This window comes from Procambarus clarkii, chromosome 58 (assembly GCF_040958095.1).
Source record: "Procambarus clarkii isolate CNS0578487 chromosome 58, FALCON_Pclarkii_2.0, whole genome shotgun sequence".
NCBI classification, from domain to species: domain Eukaryota; kingdom Metazoa; phylum Arthropoda; class Malacostraca; order Decapoda; family Cambaridae; genus Procambarus; species Procambarus clarkii.
The window spans coordinates 19,019,008-19,040,965 of record NC_091207.1 but is presented as its reverse complement, the minus strand read 5'-3'; the positions used below and the strand labels follow the sequence as shown (position 1 = coordinate 19,040,965).

The window sequence follows — 21,958 nt, the reverse complement described above, 5'->3', positions numbered from 1 at the left end:
ACAAATAGCAGATTGCAAATTATCCACATTATAAAAAGCACAAATATTTCCTAATAATAAACACCAAGAGTTATATTCAGAATATTTTATTTTATTTATGCTTAATAAAGCATAAATAATTATAATTATAAAACAAGAAGTCACTCAAAATAATCACCAAAAACTCAAATCAAAGCAACTCAAAAATAATGTTAAAAAATAAAGTAAAAGTAAAGCTAAACACTAAATAATGTTTACATAGTATTCAACTGTACGACTGAAACAATTATTCAACAGAGGTCACAGCATTCTGATATATATATATACAAATTACATTATTCGCAAGTCATTCTGGCCATTTATGCATGAACACAAGATTTTTAAAGTCAGCCTGATGCAGAGGCATATTTTTAAAATCTTGTGTACATGGTTATGGGACGATTGTTCGGTTCATAACAATGTTTCTTAATCTCTGCAAATGCTGGCTTAGATAATGGTAAGGCATTTCTAAAGGTTATACCTTTGTGTTCCAGTATCTTAATTTTTAGTTCCGGATGGAACTTCCAACATATCCCGCGCTTCAGCTGGAACATTTAAGCATATATATATGATTCTGGAAAATATATGCACTTAAAACATGTGCACTTGGATATGCTTACATAAGCTTACCAAGAGCATATGTTTACCAAGAGCATATGTTTACCAAGAGCACATGTTTACCAAGAGCATATGTTTACCAAGAACCCATGTTTACCAAGAGCATATGTTTACCAAGAGCATATGTTTACCAAGAGCACATGTTTACCAAGAACCCATGTTTACCAAGAGAACATGTTTACCAAGAGAACATGTTTACCAAGAGCACATGTTTACTATTAGCATGTGTTTACTAAGAGCATATGTTTACCAAGTGTACATGTTTACCAAGGCATATGTTTACCAAGAGCATGGCGGTGCATGAGGCATGTTCATCTAGCCTGTTGTTTCGGGTTCACCACAATAAACTCCTTCACTCTCCCAGACCGCAGGCAGTTGTCAAAACCTTGCTTGCTATCACCTAAATTGTGCTGCGAGTTATAGAGTGCTTAATCCTCTGGTCCGTTGTGCTTCCGTGACTGCTAACCGTCCAAGATTTATCCTCCTCCGATGGCCAAGTCTGAAAATACATGGGTAAACATTGTCACTGTCTCCAAGTCCACCCGGTTACTCTGTGATGTTGGGTGAGGTGAACGACCCTAACGTGATCAGTTTTATAGTCAGAGGAGTTTAGTGCTGTCATCAAATTATAGACTCCTGTGCCAGGTAAGTCCACTACGGGCTCACCATAGCCCGTGTTACTTGGAACTTTTTGTTCCGAGTAGCTGAAACTAAAACACCAACAGTGCTGTCATTTCTGTACCGATATTATTCAACGTTCAAAATCTCAAAATTTTCTACTACACGAAAATCATGATTAAACATGGTACCTCGAGCAATCAGCATGGAGGCGTTACCTGACAATCATTAACTGTACGCCTCTGTTCACCCAGCAGTGAATGGGTACCTGGTTGTTAAACGATTTGGACGGGTCGTATTCCAGGGAAAATTAAAAATAAGGACCTGCCTGAAACGCTATGCGTTCTAGTGGCCTGACGACAATGTAAAAATTTCGGTATAAATAAAATAAATACATTATTCTACATTCCCTTGCGAAGCCCATTAACTCAGCTCCTGTTTACACCCGACACGGTACAGTTGAAAGCAAGTGCCAGAAGTTAATTTTGTCGTGCTAAGTGGGACATACAGTCTGGCTTCTAGCCATTGTGTTCGCTCTGGCCCATAACAATCGCCTCGAGTCACGGGTGTCGATAAGGTATCCACTCTCCTCTCCCGGTTTACCTGCGTAAGAAAACTCTCCAACTCACCCATACGCAAGTCAGTATCTTACTTCCGCAACAAACAACCGTATGAATTAATCTTTTAGACGGTACATTATTTACAAACAAAAAAATCTAGAATATAAATCAGCATTTTGATTTATTTTGAGTCTATGCATAGTTGTTCTGTATAAGATTAGGTAAAGTGTTTTTACTTACCGTGATGTAAGAAGTGTTTGCACTTAAGAGCCCAGTGGGCTCACCATCGACGTCGAATTAACGTTTATAACGTTGATTCAGCGTTCAATTAACGTTGAATCACCTTTGAACCAGTATCACTAGGCACCAGTATCCTATCACTAGGATACTGTGCCCACCGAGAGGCTGAAAGCGTACTAGGCTACTTTCAGCATCACGGGGTTGAAGAAGGTATGGTGAGCAATAGGTCAAATAATGACGTATGAAAAAGGTGGTAATATCAGTATTAGGCTTACTCGTTGCGAACCCGACGGCCCTTTGTTTTGGCTGAGGGGCTGGAAAAGTGTAGTATGTTGGACTATGTTGCTACAGGGAGGCGCGTGTTCCGTAATGTACGTGTTCCGTGCTACAGGGAAGAGCGTGTTCCTTGCTATGGGGGAGGCGCGTGTTCTGTGTTACAGGGAGGGGCGTATTATGTGCTACAGGAAGGCGCGTGTTCCGTAATGTACGTGTTCTGTGCTACAAGGATGCGCCTGTTACGTGCTACAGGGAGGCGCGTGTTCCGTGCTACAGGAAGGCGCGTGTTCCGTGCTACAGGAAGGCGCGTGTTCCGTAATGTACGTGTTCCGTGCTACAAGGATGCGCCTGTTACGTGCTACAGGGAGGCGCGTGTTCCGTGCTACAGGAAGGCGCGTGTTCCGTAATGTACGTGTTCCGTGCTACAAGGATGCGCCTGTTCCGTGCTACAGCGATGCACGCGTTCTATTCTACAGTGAGGCGTGTGTTCCGTGCTTCGTGTAATCCTACATTGAAAGGATTCATCAAGCATTTACGCTTCCATTTACGAAACCCGTACATCTTTTCTCACTCATGGTGGCTTTGTTTACATTTATTAAACAGTTAACCTCGGGTTGTGAATTTTCCAAGCTCGTAAACTATTTCATAAATGAAAACAAAGCCGCTATGATTTAAGGAAGATGTACAGGTTTCGTAAATGGATGCGGAAATGCTTGATAAAATACTTTCCCAGTTACAAGAACCGTTACCTTACGGCATTTTTACCTATGTATTTGCCTTAAATCATTCGAAAACCTTTGATTTGGATAAATCTCCAACAGTAGGTTATAATGGGAATATATAGATTAGTTTCGATCAAACAATTGTTTACTTTATTGTTTTTTTTTTTTAAATACAATAAAAACAATACAGAATACATAACAGAACAAAATAAAACAATAGACCACCGGCTAGAAGGGACGACAGCATAGCACAACAAAACACAAACACGAGAAATGCATAGAAAAATACAGCATACATCAAGGCACAAAACATAATACAATGGCAAACTAGCAATCACAGTAACTTCACAAAACAAAACCTTCAGAAAAACAAAACATACATCAAGAGGCATAACAGGAAACAGAACAGGACAAACAATACATTCTAAACAAAACAAAGAACAAACACGTACAACAGGTAAAGCAATATAAAAACACCAGGTCAAACGTACAGCACAGAAACAATACAGGAATGAAAAAAAAACACACATACCAAGCCATCCGCCCCGTAAACAAAGGGCGAGGCCAAAATAAACAATAATAATAAACAAGCAAAACACGCACACCTGAAAACAAAACAGGCACAAACACAGCAACATACATGCACTGCCCTGAAGGACCGAGAATAAAACAACAAAGAACATCAAGAAACATAACAAGACACTGCAGCACTAAAACAAATCAATACAAATTTATACAAAGACACTAAATACCGGTCTGAAGGGCCGACAACAAAAACAACAATGAACAGAAACAATGAAACAAGAAAAAGAAAATACCTGAAATATAAGAAATACAACAAAACAACGGTCATGAGAACAAACATAACACCAGCCTGAAGGGCGCACAATAGGTACAACACATTGCAAACAAACCACAGGTCCAAGCACACACCAAACACACAGCAAGCACACAGACTACTCAAATTTCTCATATTTATCCGGCCACTCCGCCGCCGGGAATCGAACACAATACGCCTCCCAAAGTAACATGACGTCCTCCGGAACAGGTTCATTACGAACCGTACGAGGATCAGGCATTAACTCCGGCACACCCACAATAAAACACCGAGCCCGTCGAACCCAGATGGAAGAAGGGCACCACGGAACAGGACGCACGCGGTCAACAATTTCAAACCGCAAAGGATTCTTATCCTCATGCGCCACTCCGGAGACCAAGACGAGAGGGAGAGGCTCCTTCCCACGAGGCCGGGCAATGGGCAGCGCACTGGGAGCCTCCTCGGCTGCCTCACAGGGTCCCGCGTCAACCACCGAACGTTGTACCTGCTGGGACCCCCCACGCTTGGCATCCTTCTTCAGCACCAGCTTGATGCCTCGGCTCGCACCAGAACCCACACCACCCACGTCTGTAGGAGCAACCACCTCCCACTGCGGAGAACCTTCTGCAGGAGAAAGGACAGGAGGTAAATCAAACGCACAACCATCGTCAACAGCTGACACATGGACGTCAGCCACCACCAGCGATGTAGAGCGCGAAGCACCCGTAATCGCCACATCATCGCCCGAAGCTCCACCTGCGTCGTAGTCCTCCACATCAGCCCAAGCAGTAGAGGAACGCCTGGAACGCTTGGGCACTGGCCGCACATCCTCACAGACTGAGGCGGACCCAGAACCACGGGCCTCACAAACCGGGCGAACCGACGCCCGTCGCAGTACGGCAGCGGCCTCAACTACATGGGGAACCGGGCCGCACACAACAGGACACTCCGCAGCCCCCCCAACGCCCAGCACAGCCGTAACACCTGGCGAGGGTGCAGGACCAGGCGCAGCAGCAGGAGACGAGGAAGACGAAGACGACCCGCAGAGACCATCCGGAAGACCCTCGGGAGCAACTGGCGCAGCAAAGTGACCAGCGACGGGAGCCACCGGAAAACCCGGCGGAGGGACAACAACCACCGGGGGCACGTCGGGTGATGCAGGGGGGGGGGGGCCCGCATCAGCAGCGAATGGGACCTGCCCCTCTTCATCTCCGGAATCCACGCCCTGAGGGAGCGGCGGGAAATCCTCTTCCCGAAACAAGTTAACAGGTGCAGCAGGGGCCTCAGAGCACCCGGCAGCCTAATGCCCTAACTGGCCACACCGGAAACAGGTACGGGGCTGCCGGGCGTAGTAACCCAGCAGCCGGACAGAAGATGGGATATCCGACCGCAGGCGCATACCTAAGGTACGGATGTTCGTCTGCTTCCCAGCATACTTCCCCGAGGAAAGCGTGTTCACCCGCACACTGATGACAGCACCATACCTCCTGAAGAAGCGCCGGAGAAGGTCTTCAGGGAACTCCAGGGGCGCTTCGTGTACACTGACATAAGTCAGGGCACCACTTCGGTCCGAGACCGCAACAGAGCCGGCGCCATCCAGCAACTGCAACGAACGCCCTTCGTACCGACGGAGGAAGTCCCGATACTCCTCCTCCCGCACGAACTTGATAATCACCCGGTGGGCCATAACAAGCTCAACTCCATAGACAGCCTCCACCGGGACACGAAGCATGTCGCACATCACAACTCAATGGCTGGTTAACCAGCCTTACACGAGAACTCTAGTCCCACGGAATTCACCCGCAGAACAGGAGGAATTGTAAGGCCCCCCCCCCCATGTCAAAACTGCCACGTCAGCACGCAGCCAGGCAGGCAACAACACTGGGAGGGCAGTGACGCCCTCACCACCTGGCGACCAAATGGCAAAACCACTTTATTGTTAGTTGAGGAAATATTATTTGAAACAATTATGGCAAATCGCGTGAGCACCGATCTTATAAAATGGTAACTTATAAAAGTATTCAAAACATGGCTTTACCCAAAAGCGATTATGCTTTACTAATTTACTCTCATTTTTCTTAAACATATTTGAAGCAATAAACAGTAGTAAAGGTATGTGCTTAGCCTTTATCGATGCTTTTGTCGCTGTTCTACATAAAATATAAATTTAGTTTCGAAAGCAGAGGCGTATGATGTTGGAGGGGAACAGTTTTTTGTACCATTTAGGACTTCTCTAACGCACTAACAAAGGACATTATTTTGAATCAGTAGAATCATTTTAATTTTCCATAGTGTAACCTCACTCGAAACAATCACTTTAAAATTATGACAGACGCTCTCACTAACACGAAGAAAAACATGTTTCCTTAAGCGATACTAAAAATACATGTAGAACATTTGATCAAATTATATAATTTCGTGAAATAATTTATGTACATATATAGTTAGACAATTACTTCTTTTCCAATCAGCACACTAGATTATACCATCAAAACCTTTCTACAAACAGCCTATTGGGATTTTATGTTACTCTTTAAACTGCTTAGTAATCCTTTCTAAATCCCCATTATCCTCGCCTTCCCACTATTCCCGTCTCTCAGGTGATGTAATCCAGATTTATGATTTACTTAGAGGAGGATCTGATCTTATTACTGATTTACTTAGTGATTTGATCTTGTTATGCAGGAGATGGAAGGAACGGAGGTACCAACGATGGCAGGGCCCGAGGCGCCAGAGGTGAAGTTCACGCCCGTCGACTACACACTCTTCATCCTCATGCTGGTGGCGTCTATGGGCATCGGGTATCGTCAGCGCCTTCAGGAGCCGCGGGAAAGCCTCCACGCAGGAGTACCTGTTGGGGAGCAGGACCATGTCGCCCGTGCCAGTAGCGCTCTCTCTCATCGGGGGGTGGATATCTGCGATATCTATCTTAGGTTAGTTAGTTATAGGATCATCTCTTTCATTCCTCCATTTTGCCCATGATTAACATAGAAGTAGAACTCCTATATCACAGCCAGAGTATATGTAGATAATGTGTCCCCGTGGCGCAGTGGTAAAACACTCCCGACGTTTCACGAGCGCTTGGGTCTAGGTTCATACCCTGGCCAAAGAGGATTGACTGGGCGCCAATCCTTAACTGTAGCCTCTGTTCACCCAGCAGTGAATGGGTACCTGGTTGTTAAACGATTTGGCGGGTTGTATTTCGGGGGAGGGGGGGAATTAGGATTAAGGACTTGCCCGAAACCCTAAGAACTTTCAAATCCCCTGATGAAACGAAAGCTATTTTCCACGAGCTCAACTTGATACTCAGCGTCAAGCATAATTAGTGTCATTAACCAGGTTTTACTCATGCAGTCCTGAGTGTATAATTTGCAATGTGCTAATTTGTATAAATATAATTTGTATAATTTATCCGTGCTTGTTACATCCAGGTCTTCACTCTGACCGTGATCGCTGCACTCTGAGCAACGGTTTAGAATGAGCATTGCTAAATAGTCTTCCCGGCTTGGCGCCTTCTTTTCACATAATTATTTACTTAATTGAGCATGTTACTGTATGCCACGCAGTGTGACTGACGGCAACTAACAGCAACACCTCCCGCAGGTAACCCCACTGAGATATATTATTTCGGCACTCAACTCACAACGGTCCTGCTAGGCTGCATCCCGGGTGTTTTCGTCGTGGGACTGGTGATGCTCCCCATTTTCTACGAGCTTAAACTCGTCTCCATCAACGAGGTTTGTATCTATCCATAACATATTCTAGGAAATGTATATGTTTATCTCTCAGAATGTTCGGTAATACGTTTATTGCTTGTGATGTGTGTGTATGTATGTATTAACACGATGTACTGAACGGGGTGAGAATAGCTTGAGCTACCTCATCACTTTGTATGTATTTTACCTCAATAAACTTATTTCAATTTAAATTTCAATAACATATTCTTGTATCCATGTGCTTTGTTCCTCTATTGAAAATATGAAATTTTAGCTTTTTTGTCTTTCCTTTAGGTAACTGACTACTTCTGATAATAATGTAATGTTTATATGGTTATGTAACATAATTGTTGTCATTTCTTTCAGTATATACAGCGTAGGTACAACTCACGCTTGCTTCGGACTCTGGCAACACTGTGTATGGTGTCAAGTAACTTTATCTACATGGGCATGTGCCTATATGCTCCTACAGTAGCCCTGACTACAGTCACAGGACTTTCTACATGGGCGTCAATGCTCATCTTAGGGTCTATTTGCACTTTCTACATCACAATCGTGAGTAGTTTTGACCTGGTGAAATATTACGTGTTGTTTTTTTACTAGAAAAAGTTTTCGTGATATTTAGCTCTAATAAAACACATTCATATAAGAAATCACCTGAAGTTTGTTACTTATGGCGAGATATTAAAGATAACTTGCAATAACAAATGTATTTTTACTTGAGATGCATTATTGAGATAGATTTACCATTAAAGAGCAGTCAGTTACCTTCATCTGTGAGATTGTGCTGATGTGAGTTATGTAAATCCTCACGAGGAATATGTCTGATATGCAGGCGATGAGACACAATAACGTGGCTGAGGTATGTTGACCAGACCACACACTAGAAGGTGAAGGGACGACGACGTTTCGGTCCGTCCTGGACCATTCTCAAGTCAATATATCTGATATATGAGAGGAATTCAATATGAGTTCTCATGCTACAAATCCTGACAGTATTGCTCTAAGTGAAATATGGCTAAATGCAATCCCAAAACACCTGACAGCAAACGTTTGCATTTATTGGTATGATATATGGACTTGGATATCCCAAAACAATTTTATGGCCCTTAACAAATTAAAAGGGGGCAAACTTTTGTGAGATGCGGCGAGCAATGCAAATGAAGGTGGTAAATCATTCACAAACAATAGAATGTCTTTGAAGGGTCAGAAGCAAAACATTACATATGATTTATAAGCAATCTACTAAAGGGTGAATTGAAGGTAAATATATACAAATCAATAGGACTAGATGCACAGTCCTCCATAATCTTACTTCCAGAGGAAACAATGGGTTGTCAGTATGATAATATGCAACACGCCCCTAAAAAAAAGGAGGCAAGGAGCCTAATGGCTACAAACTAACAAATGTCGAGCCAATGCCCGTCCTCCTAACCTCCCTGAGGTTTCCCTCTGGGAGCTAAGTGTAAAAGCCGGTGTGTGTACCCTGGTGTCCTACAGACGCTGCTAATGTTACAAACTTTATCCCCCCAGGGAGGTGTAAAAGCCGGTGTGTGTACCCTGGTGTCCTACAGACGCTGCTAATGTTACAAACTTTATCCCCCCAGGGAGGTGTAAAAGCCGGTGTGTGTACCCTGGTGTCCTACAGACACTGCTAATGTTATAACTTTATCCCCTCAGGGAGGTGTAAAAGCCGGTGTGTGTACCCTGGTGTCCTACAGACACTGCTAATGTTATAACTTTATCCCCTCAGGGAGGTGTAAAAGCCGGTGTGTGTACCCTGGTGTCCTACAGACACTGCTAATGTTATAACTTTATCCCCCCCCAGGGAGGTGTAAAAGCCGTGGTGTACACAGATGTACTCCAGACTCTGCTGATGTTTGGTGGGGTGTTGGTGGTGGTGATCATCTGTTGTGTTGACCTTGGGTGGCGTTGGCAACGTGTGGACCATCGCTGAGCAGGGCGGCCGGGTCAGGTTCTTCGAGTAAGGTCTACATAATTCCAATTGTTTTTCCCACATAACTTCCGATAATGTATTAATTTGTATGTAAAGAGGGAAGGGAACTATCAGGAGAAAGCGCCAAGCCATTACGATTACATAGCACTTGGAGGGAATCAGGATAAGGATTAGAGATAGGACGGAGGCAAGGAATGGTGCCCAACCACTTATAGACGGTCTGGGATTGAAGGCCGACCTGCATGACACGAGACCGTTGCTCTACCGTCTAGCCCAAGTGGTTAGGAGGTATGGATAAATAATTTATGTACATATGGAAGAAAGTGCTTGATGGAATGAACAAATGTTGCGCAAACATCAGTGAGAAAAAGTACAATTTAGGACAATGAAACAGTGAAAGCATTTATTGGTAACAAAATGAAGTTAAGTGATAAGTGGTAGTATGTATGACTATGCACAAATGCACTATGTTGGTCAGCACGAACAATATAAATCAATAATTAAAGCAGTGTAAGTAGGCAACCAGTGTAGAAAATGTCATTGACATTGACGCGAAATTTCCTAAGAATAAGTTTACAGAGATATTTTGTAAAGGACAAAATATTCGACTGAATGTATGTGGAAAAGCAAAGCCAAGCGAAGGATTGCATGTGAACAGCGCCCGATAACTGCTTGGTAACCGGACTGGCATGATGAGTGTAGTGTAGTGTAGTGACTGGCATGATGAGTGTAGTGTAGTGTATGTGAGAGGAAGCGAGGAGTGTGAACTACTCACAATGACTTGTACGGAACGTGACTGGTTGGCAGAAGTATGAGAAGAGTGAATGTGTGTGTGTTATGTTTACATATTACAACTGTGATGAAGAGTATTATACACTAAGTCTCTTAAGAGGTCGGATTATCTTCCAAGTATAGTGGACGATATAGTCAATACATGGCTGGAGTTTTTTGTTATATTTGTATCCAACTTTTTTTCTATACTGCTGCCCCAATCAGGGCAGATACCCCCAACACCCCTACCCCTTTCCCCACCCTCACTGCCCCTGACAATGGGAAATGCGATGATATGGCAACACTCACTGAGTTAGAGAAATTGCAATAAACTTTCAGAGTTTGTGTAATAAATTCAGAAATATAACTTCTACCTCATTTAGCTAACATTGAATGATGTGTTGGAGAAAGGTGAAGGATAATGAATAAAGGCAGAGAATAACTAATTTGCTGAAGAATATGATTCTTCAAAATTTCTTTTTAATCTGAATGTGAAATCCTTTGTTGTTGTCCAGCCTCAACCCGAGCCCGTACGAGCGTCACACCTTCTGGACCACTATGGTGTACGGATTCTTCATCATGGTCAACGGAATTGGCGTCACTCAGATCACTTATCAGAGATTTGCTTCCGTCAGGACGCTTCGGATATCACAAGGGTAAATACAGGCTTTATTATTATTATTATTATTATTATACTATTTAATGTATTTGTATCTTTCGGTTTTTTAATTGATAAATGTTCAGAAATTCGCAACAATTGTTTTTACACCTCTGGGCACACTAAAAGGTGATGTAACGACCCCTTTGTTTGGTGTTGTTAGCCTCGTGTAACTAGTGTTTTATCAAAGAACAGAGTATAAACCTGCAATGTTTAGCAATCTCGCTTCTATATCAGTAGCAAGACTTTTGCTGAACCCGGGCTACCAGTAAATAGGTATTGAGAGTAAGAAATTTGCTATGGGCTGCTTCCTGGGGATGTGTGTGTGTGTGTTAGAGATATATTTAGTAGACATAAAAGAGGAAAAACAAATTGGTTAGAAAGGCGCGGTCCAAGAGCTAATAAATAGCTCAAGTCTGCAGATACAAATAGTAAATACAAACACACACTTAAACTTAAATAAATCTAATAGAAAACCTAATGTGAATTCAATTATCCAAATCCCCAAAAAGTTCTGTTCTGCAGGTTACTTCTTCCCTTCATGGTGGGCTTATATTCGCTCTGGGCCGTCTACTATTTTTCCGGACTGGTTGCTTATGCCACCTACCACGACTGTGACCCGTTCACCTCTGGCAAGATTAAAAAAATCGACCAAATTATCCCGTTCTTGGTGACTGACAAGTTGAGTCACATGACCGGAATGGCTGGAATATTCGTCGCTGCCGTCTACGGAGGCGTTCTCAGGTAGGTCCCCGTCTACTGTGGCTCCTAAGGTGTAAGTCCTGCCTAAGCCTTGTTACGTACCCTTATAAGATACGTAAGTGAATATATTAATATGTACATTTATAATTGTATGTAAATTACAAACATGTATATTGTTATACTTATATGTTCTATGCAAAAGCACATTCATGTTACAGTGTTGGCGTTAGGCCCAGCGTATCGTGGGAATGATTGTTTATTTCTTTGTGTGATCAGTTTCCCACGGGAACTAATGATTTATATGTGATCATCAGTGGGTAACAGTGAAATAATAATTGAGTGAACTGTATCTGGCAAATTGTCGTGGGATCGTCCGTTGCTGGGGTGTGCATGCCATTATGCTATTCTGTATGCATATTTTAATTACTATGTAAAGAACTATTACCTTTTGTTTGTGTATATCAAAATGTACTAATTATTCCTTAAGTTAGTTTAAGATTACTCTTGTCACAATGTAGTGCTCCATTGTTGAAATATTAATAATTGTAACTTTGGCAATTTATTCGCGGGGCGAGGCAATCTGTTTTGATTCTCGCGTGATCTTGTTTAGTAGCTGAGCAGAAGCCAGGGAGAGAACAACATTTTGGAGATAAGTCATTCTTTTGTTCTATAATAGCCATACTTATATATTATTAATTTAATGTCTGGAAGTACAGTGATATTTTTAATGTGATATATATTGTGACCATATAATCATCTGTTTGCTTTTGAGATTTATTTAATATAAAATTATATATGTATCTTAGTCTTTATTCTTCAGTCCTATGAAGATTCTATTTTATGCTCATTACCTGTCAAGGGGTTATACTGGGGATTCGCTATTGAGAACAGCAGTTGTGTCGTATCCCTAGACTTATTAAAGTTTGGCTGCTGTAGGATCACGAGCCGTAACGTACGATAGGTAACAAGCCTCACATAGGTTCTATCTTAAGTGGCTGCAAACATTGAGTGTACTCAATTTGTTATGGTTTTATTTAGGAATAAGTTCCATCCACAGAGCTGTCCAATATTGTCCTCAATCACTGCTGGGATGACTCTTGTCCCTCTTGGTCGTTGTGATGACTTCTGTATCCTCCACCAGTATACTGTCGTGTTGAACACCTTCCCCCACCTGTACACTGTCGTGTTAAACATCATCTTCCTCCTCCACCAGTATACTGTCGTGTTGAACACCTTCCTCCACCTGTACACTGTCGTGTTAAACACCTTCCTCCACCAGTACACTGTCGTGTTGAACACCTTCCTCCACCAGTACACTGTCGTGTTGAACACCTTCCTCCACCAGTACACTCTCGTGTTGAACACCTTCCTCCACTAGTACACTCTCGTGTTGAACACCTTCCTCCACCAGTACACTGTCGTGTTGAACATCATCTTCCTCCTCCACCAGTACATTGTCGTCCTGCTGCAACTCGGTCGCGTGTGTAATCTGGGAGGACTTCCTGAAGGACCGAGCCTACTACAGCAGCCTCAGTGATGCCAAGGCCACCAACGTCGTCAAGTTCCTCTGTAAGTACTGGCATCTCTCGTCTTAAAACATGTGTATTTTTCTCACCCACATTCTTGGCTGGTTTGTTCAAATGACATTTATTCTCTCCGTTCCCGACTCATAATCGGGGGAGCCCGGGTTCGATTCTCCGGCGGAGAATGACAAGAAATGGTTAGGCACATTTCTTGTCATCTAATGCTGCTGTTCACCTAGTAGTAAAAGGTACCCGGAAGTTAGGCAACTGTTGTGGGGTTGTATAATGGGGAGGTCAGCAGTTCCACCTTGGGAAGACCTCCAACAAGCCTAAAGTATGAATATATATATATATATATATATATATATATATATATATATATATATATATGTCGTACCTAGTAGCCAGAACTCACTTCTCAGCCTACTATTCAAGGCCCGATTTGCCTAATAAGCAAAGTTTTCCTGAATTAATATATTTACTATAATTTTTTTCTTATGAAATGATAAAGCAACCCTTTTCTCTATGTATGAGGTCAATTTTTTTTTATTGGAGTTAAAATTAACGTAGATATATGACCGAACCTAACCAACCCTACCTAACCTAACCTAACCTATATTTATAGGTAAGGTTAGGTTAGGTAGCCAAAAAAAGCTAGGTTAGGTTAGGTTAGGTAGACGAAAAAACATTAATTCATGAAAACTTGGCTTATTAGGCAAATCGGGCCTTGAATAGTAGGCTGAGAAGTGCGTTCTGGCTATTAGGTACGACATATATATATATATATATATATTTTATATATATATTATATATATATTATATATATATATATATATATATATTTTATATATATATATATATTTTATATATATATATATATATATATATATATATATAAAATATTCCACGACAATTATTATTAATATTATTATAAGCATGCAAGCCACAGGTCGCCACTTACATTGATCTTATATTGCAGCTGTGGTAGCGGGTGCTGTAGCTCTGTGCCTGGGACTGTTTGTAGAGAAGTTGGGGAGCATCTACAATGTCTCCAACAGTATCCTTACATCCATCAATGGTCCCATTGCGGGCGTCTTTCTTACAGGAATCTGCGCACCGTGGGTGAACGCGAAGGTAACTCCATCATCTACATAGTTTCTTGCCGTTTTGTGGAAGGTTATTAAGGCCCACCACAATTACTGCCTAATCAGCAAAGTACACTTTAATTTTGAACTGAAATAAATTCTTAGTGTACATACACAGGGAGAAATGGGAGGGTGTACCTCTATCGGTGCATTTATTTCTATTTAAATAATCTCAAAGATATCAATTTATTCATATATTATTTCTTCGGGATTAAACACTTGGTTCGTGTATTCCTAAACAAATCCCAACTCGACACCAATAACTCACTTTTACAGCTTGAAGTTGAACCTGAAAATCAAAATTTTATGTAAACATTGAGAGGGTAATAGGCTAGATAATAAGTGTATAAATATGTTGAGAAAGTATAACATAAGCTAAGATGAGGCAGTATATCTAGGATAAGTTGAGAGAGTATAATTAGGCTAAGTTGAAAAATAATTTAATTTGCTAAGTTGAAATACGGAAGTTAAGCTAAATTATCTATGCCGCAGGGAGCCGGGGTGGGACTCATCGTCTCCCTCAGTTTCAATGTTTGGATAGTTATCGGAAAGTTCGTGAGGGGCGGAGGGTCGCTTTCACCCCTTCCCTTGTCCACCGAGGGCTGCCAGGAGGGTCTTCAGCACCTTGCCAACACCACCGCCACTAGCTTCCTCTCCAACACCACTCTCACTGACGCTGTGATGGCTAACGTCACACTGACTGACGCTGGGATCACCAACACCACAGCTCTCCAAGAGTCAGTACTTCCAGGAATATTAACCACGTCCTGAGTGAAATATATATATAGTATTGTCTGACGTGCGTATTTTTGTCTTCTTGACGATATCAATATTGCAGTTGATTTTAATATTTCAATCTGCAATATAAGCACAAGGAATGACTTTGACATAGCCTAAGCTTCATATTTTTCGATATGTTGCAGATTACAGCTGTTTGAGCTGGCATGCCACATTTAGTTGATCTATAATTTATTAATTTCTTTGATATTTAACAAAATGATTAATTGAAATCTTGATTTCAAGAAAAATGTCTTTATTACACTATTTGTTGATACAGTTAATTAAAGATCAGTAACAGCAAATACCTTTTTTGTTGATAATAGTGAACTAATGGCAAACCTCAAACATGCGTGCAAACTTCCTCTGTTGTAACAAGATTTATGGCAATTCAACTTGAAAGATCAATACTGCAGTGATTGCATAAACAGATCAACAAGCACAATAGTAATGATCACAACCTATGGCTATGCAGAGTTCCCTCGTAGCAAGATTATTCAAGAGTACAGGAAACCAACGTAGAAAAACCTAATCATTAATTTATTCCCTAATCGTGGTAAAAGGAGTAAAGTGAATGGATACTTTCTCCGAGTAGTTAGGACGAAACGTCATATATATTAATAATAATTACTCTGATCTTAATATTTTCTACGCTCTTCAATACCAAGTAATTGTATTATTTTCAGAATGTACCACATTGAGAATTCACATAAAAGTCATTCCAAAAAGTCTTGAATTGCAGATGAAAGCAAAGCTGCTACTTATTTCTTTAAAAACTAGATATAAAGCATATAAAGTGGTGACAATAAAAAGTGGCGTCAAGCACCAAGGTGTTCATCACATAAAATATAGCAGTAATATGCAAATTCTCGTTTCCATAAGTTACACACTTGCACTACAAAATAGTTAACCCTTAAGCTGCTAAAAAAAGAGTTTATAAGTGTTTTTTTCAATAAATATTCATTGCTAAGTATGTTTATAAAAAGATATGCAGTGGCATCGAGTAAAATTTAGTTCTGTTTATGAATTATTGAAACTTGACAATTATCAGGTATAATTATATAGTAAGCAAGATATCCAATCTCAACAGGTCAGCCGGAGAGACCATCTACGAGCTCTCCTACTGCTACTCTGGTGTTATTGGAATCGCTATCGTCCTAGTGGTCAGCAGCCTCGTGTCCCTATGTACTGGTAAGAGTATTTTTACCCATGCTGTCATGCATTTTTGCTCAAGCCTTTCTTGTGCTTGTTTGAGAATATATATATAATATATATATATATATATATATATATTGTATCTTGAGATAGATTCATCATAATTAATTATTATTATTATTACATTTAATTTCATTATGTACTTTTACAACCAAGGGAAGTTTTGCTTATATAATTCTAACCACATTTCGTTAAATATCTGAATAATTCTTTACCGACCGTAGGTCTAGTGAATCCTGTGGATTTAGAGGATGGCGTTGTGAACCCAACGTGCTTCTGGGTCTACCAGCGCCTCTGGGGGTTTCTCAAGGATCCCTCACACAAGCCAGAAGTCCGTCAATGTCAATGTCTTGAAAATGTCTGAGAAACCCATCTCTGAAACTCTCAATTTCCCTTCCTAGATCTTACAAGCCACATCCCCTCCTATTTGTCCGCGACAAATACTTCAACATTCCGGCCCAACCGTTTGGACTGAACGGTTGAATGACAGCTTCCTACAGGTTTTGCGTTCAATCTCCGGTCGTCCAAGTGGTTGGACAGCATTCGTCTTATCCCAGATCCTTCTCCTCATATCCCCGTCCAAGTGCTATATAGTCGCTACTGGCTTAGCGCTCTTTCTCTTGATAATTACCTTCAGTATTTCGTCTAAATTACTATAACATGATTCATCTCAGAGCAAACATATATGCTTTGAAAAATCAGTATGCTCTTGACTTTCAAGTTATTTTTACAGAGCTTGTAACTACCTAAAATGCATTTAGTAATAGGCTTGCTGTATCTTGGGCACGCAACCCAAGATACAGTGAATGCTATGTGTGTGTGTTTTCTGTAAACTGAAACAAATTGTATAATACTTGTATATACAGTTATACCTCAACACTGTTATTAATTTTGTAACTGAAGAAATCTATTTATTTGTTCTTTCATATATTCTCATCATATTAACATTATATGCGTTACATTGTACTAAATAAACATATAAGCTCATATATTGTTTTATTTATTCAATGAACCACAAGATTTATATTTTCAACGAGACATTTTATCTGTCTTTGCTAACAAACAATTGATAAATAATGCATAAACAATTATAAAATAATAAAATCTGAACTACAAAACTATATGGATACAGAGTTCTCAACTACATAGAATAAAATCATATAACAAGGAAGGAAGTAGCCTCTGCAGTGCGCTGAGCATGATCCCGTTCTCTCAACTAATAGATCGCATTTTGTACGTTTATGGTAACCAACGGTACGAATGCAACCTACTATGAAAAGTAACGGCTCACGAATATCTGTTTTCTATGGATCGGATAGATAGGTTAGGTGAGTTGCTTGGGATCATACGTTTTTGGGTCAGATTTCAACAAGGAATTTATGTATCTACTTACAAACCAGTAATCTTCTCTCAATCTTTTGGCGACTTTGTTTACATTTATTAAACAGTTTGTGAGTTCCGAAGCACTAGGAGGCTCTTTGTAACAAAAACACAGCCCGTCCTCCAAACAAAGACCCAAAAGTGATTCCATGCACCCGCCAAACCCCATGTTTATGAATGAAAAACGATTTACACATGACTCACAACTGATGACGTCCGAACACTTCCGGAACAAGTGCTTCACTGACGAATTTTGTTCGAACTACAACGCTATAAATGCTTCACCCTCGTATTAAAATACCCAACCCGTCCTCGACTCAAGTCCATTACATCCAGCGGTCGCCCCCACAGACGCATTCATAAATTTTAACTTGCTGTTCATTCAAAACAAGAATTTTCTCAAATATAAATTAGTATTATAATATATTAGCATATTGTGCATATATAGGCATAGGTTAGGTTAGGTTAGGTGTTTAGGTTCGGTTGGCGATTATTTGTATTTGTAGTACGTGGGTGAAGCAGTTATAGCGTTGTGGTTCGAACAAAACTCGTCAGTGAAGCACTTGTTCCGGAAGTGTTCGATCGAAATCAGTTGTGAGTCGTGTGTAAACCGCTTTTCATTCATAAACAGGGGGTTTGGCGGGTGGATGGAATCACTTTTGGATCTTTGTTTGGAGGACGGGCTGAAAATACCAGCCCGTCCTCCAAACAAAGATCCAAAAGTGATTCCATTCACCCGCCAAACCCCAGCTGTTTATGAATGAAAAGCGGTTTACACACGACTCACAACTGCTGACGTTCGAACATATCCGGAACAAGTGTTTCACTGACGAATTTTGTTCGAATCACAACGCTATAAATGCTTCACCCACGTACTACAAATACAAATAATCGCCAACAGAACCTAAACACCTAACCTAACCTAACCTATGCCTATATATGCACAATATGCTAATATATTATAATATTAATTTATATTTGAAAAAATTCCTGTTTTGAATGAACAGCAACTTAAAATTGGTGAATGCGTCTGTGGGGTCGACCGCTGGATGTAATGAACTATAGTCGAGGACGGATTGATGGGTGAATGCTTGTTGAATCCTGACCCAGGTTAGGTCAGAAGGCTAGCTTTTATAGGTAGTGTTCATGAAGAGAACGCGCTGTAGGATGAGGCTGTGTGGAAAGCGCTGTAGGATGAGGCTGTGTGAAGATCTCCAGACCTGAAACACATGGCGACAAGTCATTCCAGGCAACAATGTTGTTAAGGTTACCAGGTAATGATAAAAGTTACTAGATATAGGCCATGCAAATTTGCAATTGCCAAATCTGAATGCAAAAAATATCTGGGCACCATGATTAGTATAGGGACTTTAAGGCAAGAAATCATTGTATAAATGTTCGAATTACGACAAACAGTAGTCTAGGGGTCCATATTTAGAAGCGTTAACATCAACTTTATCCTACTCTTGTTAGCGCCTCTTTCGGTTATGTATTCTATAAGACCTTTTCCTCGCAAGTTACGAGGATATTAATAAGCACCGTGTGAGGGCTGAATATTAAATCACTGCATTCCCAATGAAATTATTTCGACCGCACAAATAGCTAAAAATAAAAATACCACGTTTTTTTCCTTTAATGTATCACAATGCAGAAGTGTCCAATGCGGTTCTTTGTTTAGTTTTTTAATTAACGTTTAAAATTCTTGAAATCCCACTACAGCTCCGTCCTTATATACCATGTGAAATTTTACAGTGTGTTCCTAAAGTTGCAAATATTCCCGTTCCACGTAACTCTCTTTCATCTCATCCGAAATCACATCCTTTCTTAATACTGATATTCTGGAGCACGTTTATAAAGATATTTGTTCTATGAGACACTGAACAACTTCGGCACAAACCTCTCCTTAGATTGAACAAGACAAGGTAAGTTTCCGTAATAAGTTCTAAGCCAGTAAGAGTTATAATACGTATATAGCGAGCCAGATATTAAGAGAGACTTCATGTCACAATGATAAGGTAAGCCCGTGTGCACGTACATCGCTTGGCATAATAACTGGACCATCATCATCGCGCCACGCCAGACTTTGACCGATGGCAGCAAACTTTTTATATATATACAGGTCGCCAGCAACCACTTTCCTTCCGTTACTGTTGGCCCAGACCCGCTGAGTTCATGGCGTGGGTATGATGCTCCTCCTCCTCCCTCAATCCCTGTAGCGCGGAGGCCAGATACCACATCCGCAGTCGACCAGATGGTCTAGTGACTACTCAGGTTCAATCAAATTTTGTGAACACAATATTCACCCCCCGCCACAACGTCCCGGAGTCCACAGCTACAGTTTCTGGCTCTCTCAGCGGCTTCACCTACTCCATAATACCTGCTACACACACGACGTCAGGTAAGTGTTCGATTGTTATATGACTTTGAAAACGCAATTTCCTTGTGCAAACAGGACGTCTCAACAACGTACTTGAATATAAATGACTTGCAAATATGAAAAGACTGTGTAAGGTAACGTATTATCAGGCAAAAACGCCAAGCAAATATATATAGAGTATACATATATATTATATATATATATATATCTCAGAAAATAGAAAATGTCTGTGTGTGGGGATAATCACAGACGGGTCAGGTCGAGCCCCATGCTGCTACCTTTAGCATAAAACGCAAATCATCGTGATTTCCAATTGAACTAAATAACAGACTTGGTCCTCGCTAAGATTATAGGGATGAAGGGAAGATGGTGAAGGACAGGGAAGGTGGTGAAGGGTAGGGAAGGTGGTGAAGGGTAGGGAAGGTGGTGAAGGGTAGGGAAGGTGGTGAAGGGTAGGGAAAGTAATAAAGGTGCGGGTGGTGAAAATGGTTATAATGATGAAGACGGTATATAGTGAAGATGTGGCGTCCGACAAAAAAAATATACATGTATATTTCTGAGAGTGTGGCTATAGTCACTTGGGTGTGTATACCCACGGTTTAAAGATGTTCAGAGTTTTGCATTAAATTTGTCTATGTTTATATTTGGGGTCAGACAGCAGTATTGCCAGAGCGAGAGAATACGTGCGATGTGCCGTTAAGGATTTGCACAAGACCCCATGCATGTTATTCTAATTAATAAACTGTTTGGCGATCTTATCACAAGAAGTGGTCTACTTGTGTGATAATATCGTAAATGTATTGCTGAGATAACTGATTAGCTGAAAGATTACAGAGTTGTTCTGCGAGATATCAAATTATTTAATCTGGTTTGACTGCCAAGCTTTGAGTGATTAGGCTTCCTACGTGTGTGAGAATTTGCACAGATTAGGTGTTGTTGGGCTGAGTTGGTATCATTTTCTTGTTATAGACTTCGAGAGTGATTTGATCTTGTTATGCAGGAGATGGAAGGGACGGAGGCGCCAACCATGGAAGGGACGGAGGTACCAACGATGGAAGGAACGGAGGTACCAACGATGGCAGGGCCCGAGGCGCCAGAGGTAAAGTTCACGTCCGTCGACTACACACTCTTCATCCTCATGCTGGTGGCGTCCATGGGCATCGGGGTCGTCAGCGCCTTCAGGAGCCGCGGGAAAGCCTCCACGCAGGAGTACCTGTTGGGGGGCAGGAACATGTCGCCCGTGCCAGTAGCGTTCTCTCTCCTCGGGGGATCGATATCTGCGATATCTATCTTAGGTTAGTAAGCAACACAAAAAGAGCACAGAACCATTATCCCCAAAATGTTAGTTGTGGAGGCCCGCTCTATGGAGATGAAGTCTTTAACAGAAAAGTCAGAATTCTGTAAAAACTTAAACTGATTACTCCACAAGTCTTTTATATTCTACTTATTAGATTAGGCTGACCTGCAGTACACCACAGATTCCATCATTAGTTTGCGTCAAGCACGACGGACACCGTTGACAATATGCGTCATGCACGACAGACACCAATGATAATTTGTGCGTCAAGCACGACGGACACCGTTGACAATATGCGTCGTGCACGACAGACACCAATGATAATTTGCGTCATATACGACCGACACCGTCAACAGCTCGCCTCTGCGAGAGACACCATCATCAGTTTAGACCGTAACTTTATATAACAACAGCCCAGTAGACAGCAGCATGCCGCTCACACTTGCCCAGACACAATGATGCTGATAAAAGCGTGCTAAAAGCTATGATGGAGAACAACACGACTCCCGGAGATGATCGTGTAATTGCACAGGGAGGCTTGGTGTTGCCCTGTCAACAGCGGACAGGGTTA

The 21,958-nt window shown here is 41.3% G+C and overlaps 1 protein-coding gene, 1 long non-coding RNA gene and 1 pseudogene across 3 annotated transcripts in view; 2 read left to right on the top strand and 1 right to left on the bottom strand.

The window, feature by feature from the left end:
- Positions 1-17,320, top strand: part of LOC138349508 (sodium-coupled monocarboxylate transporter 1-like) — a 68,166-nt pseudogene extending 50,846 nt beyond the window's left edge.
- On the bottom strand, positions 998-14,295 carry LOC138353528 (uncharacterized). The gene is made up of 3 exons (XR_011223189.1): positions 14,158-14,295; positions 8,354-8,529; positions 998-1,135 (listed from the first exon to the last, which is right to left on the bottom strand). It is a non-coding gene; the product is annotated as an uncharacterized lncRNA (long non-coding RNA).
- Positions 1,016-21,958, top strand: part of LOC138353527 (sodium-coupled monocarboxylate transporter 1-like) — a 34,963-nt gene continuing 14,020 nt past the window's right edge. The window contains exons 1-2 of one of the 2 annotated variants that reach the window (XM_069306631.1): positions 1,016-1,149; positions 21,091-21,385. In XM_069306631.1, coding sequence (XP_069162732.1) covers positions 1,126-1,149; positions 21,091-21,385 — 319 coding nt within the window. In that variant the 5' untranslated portion in view covers positions 1,016-1,125. Of the gene's footprint in view, positions 1,150-19,860; positions 20,112-21,090; positions 21,386-21,958 lie in introns of those variants that run through there. The other variant, XM_069306632.1, reaches the window with a different exon arrangement.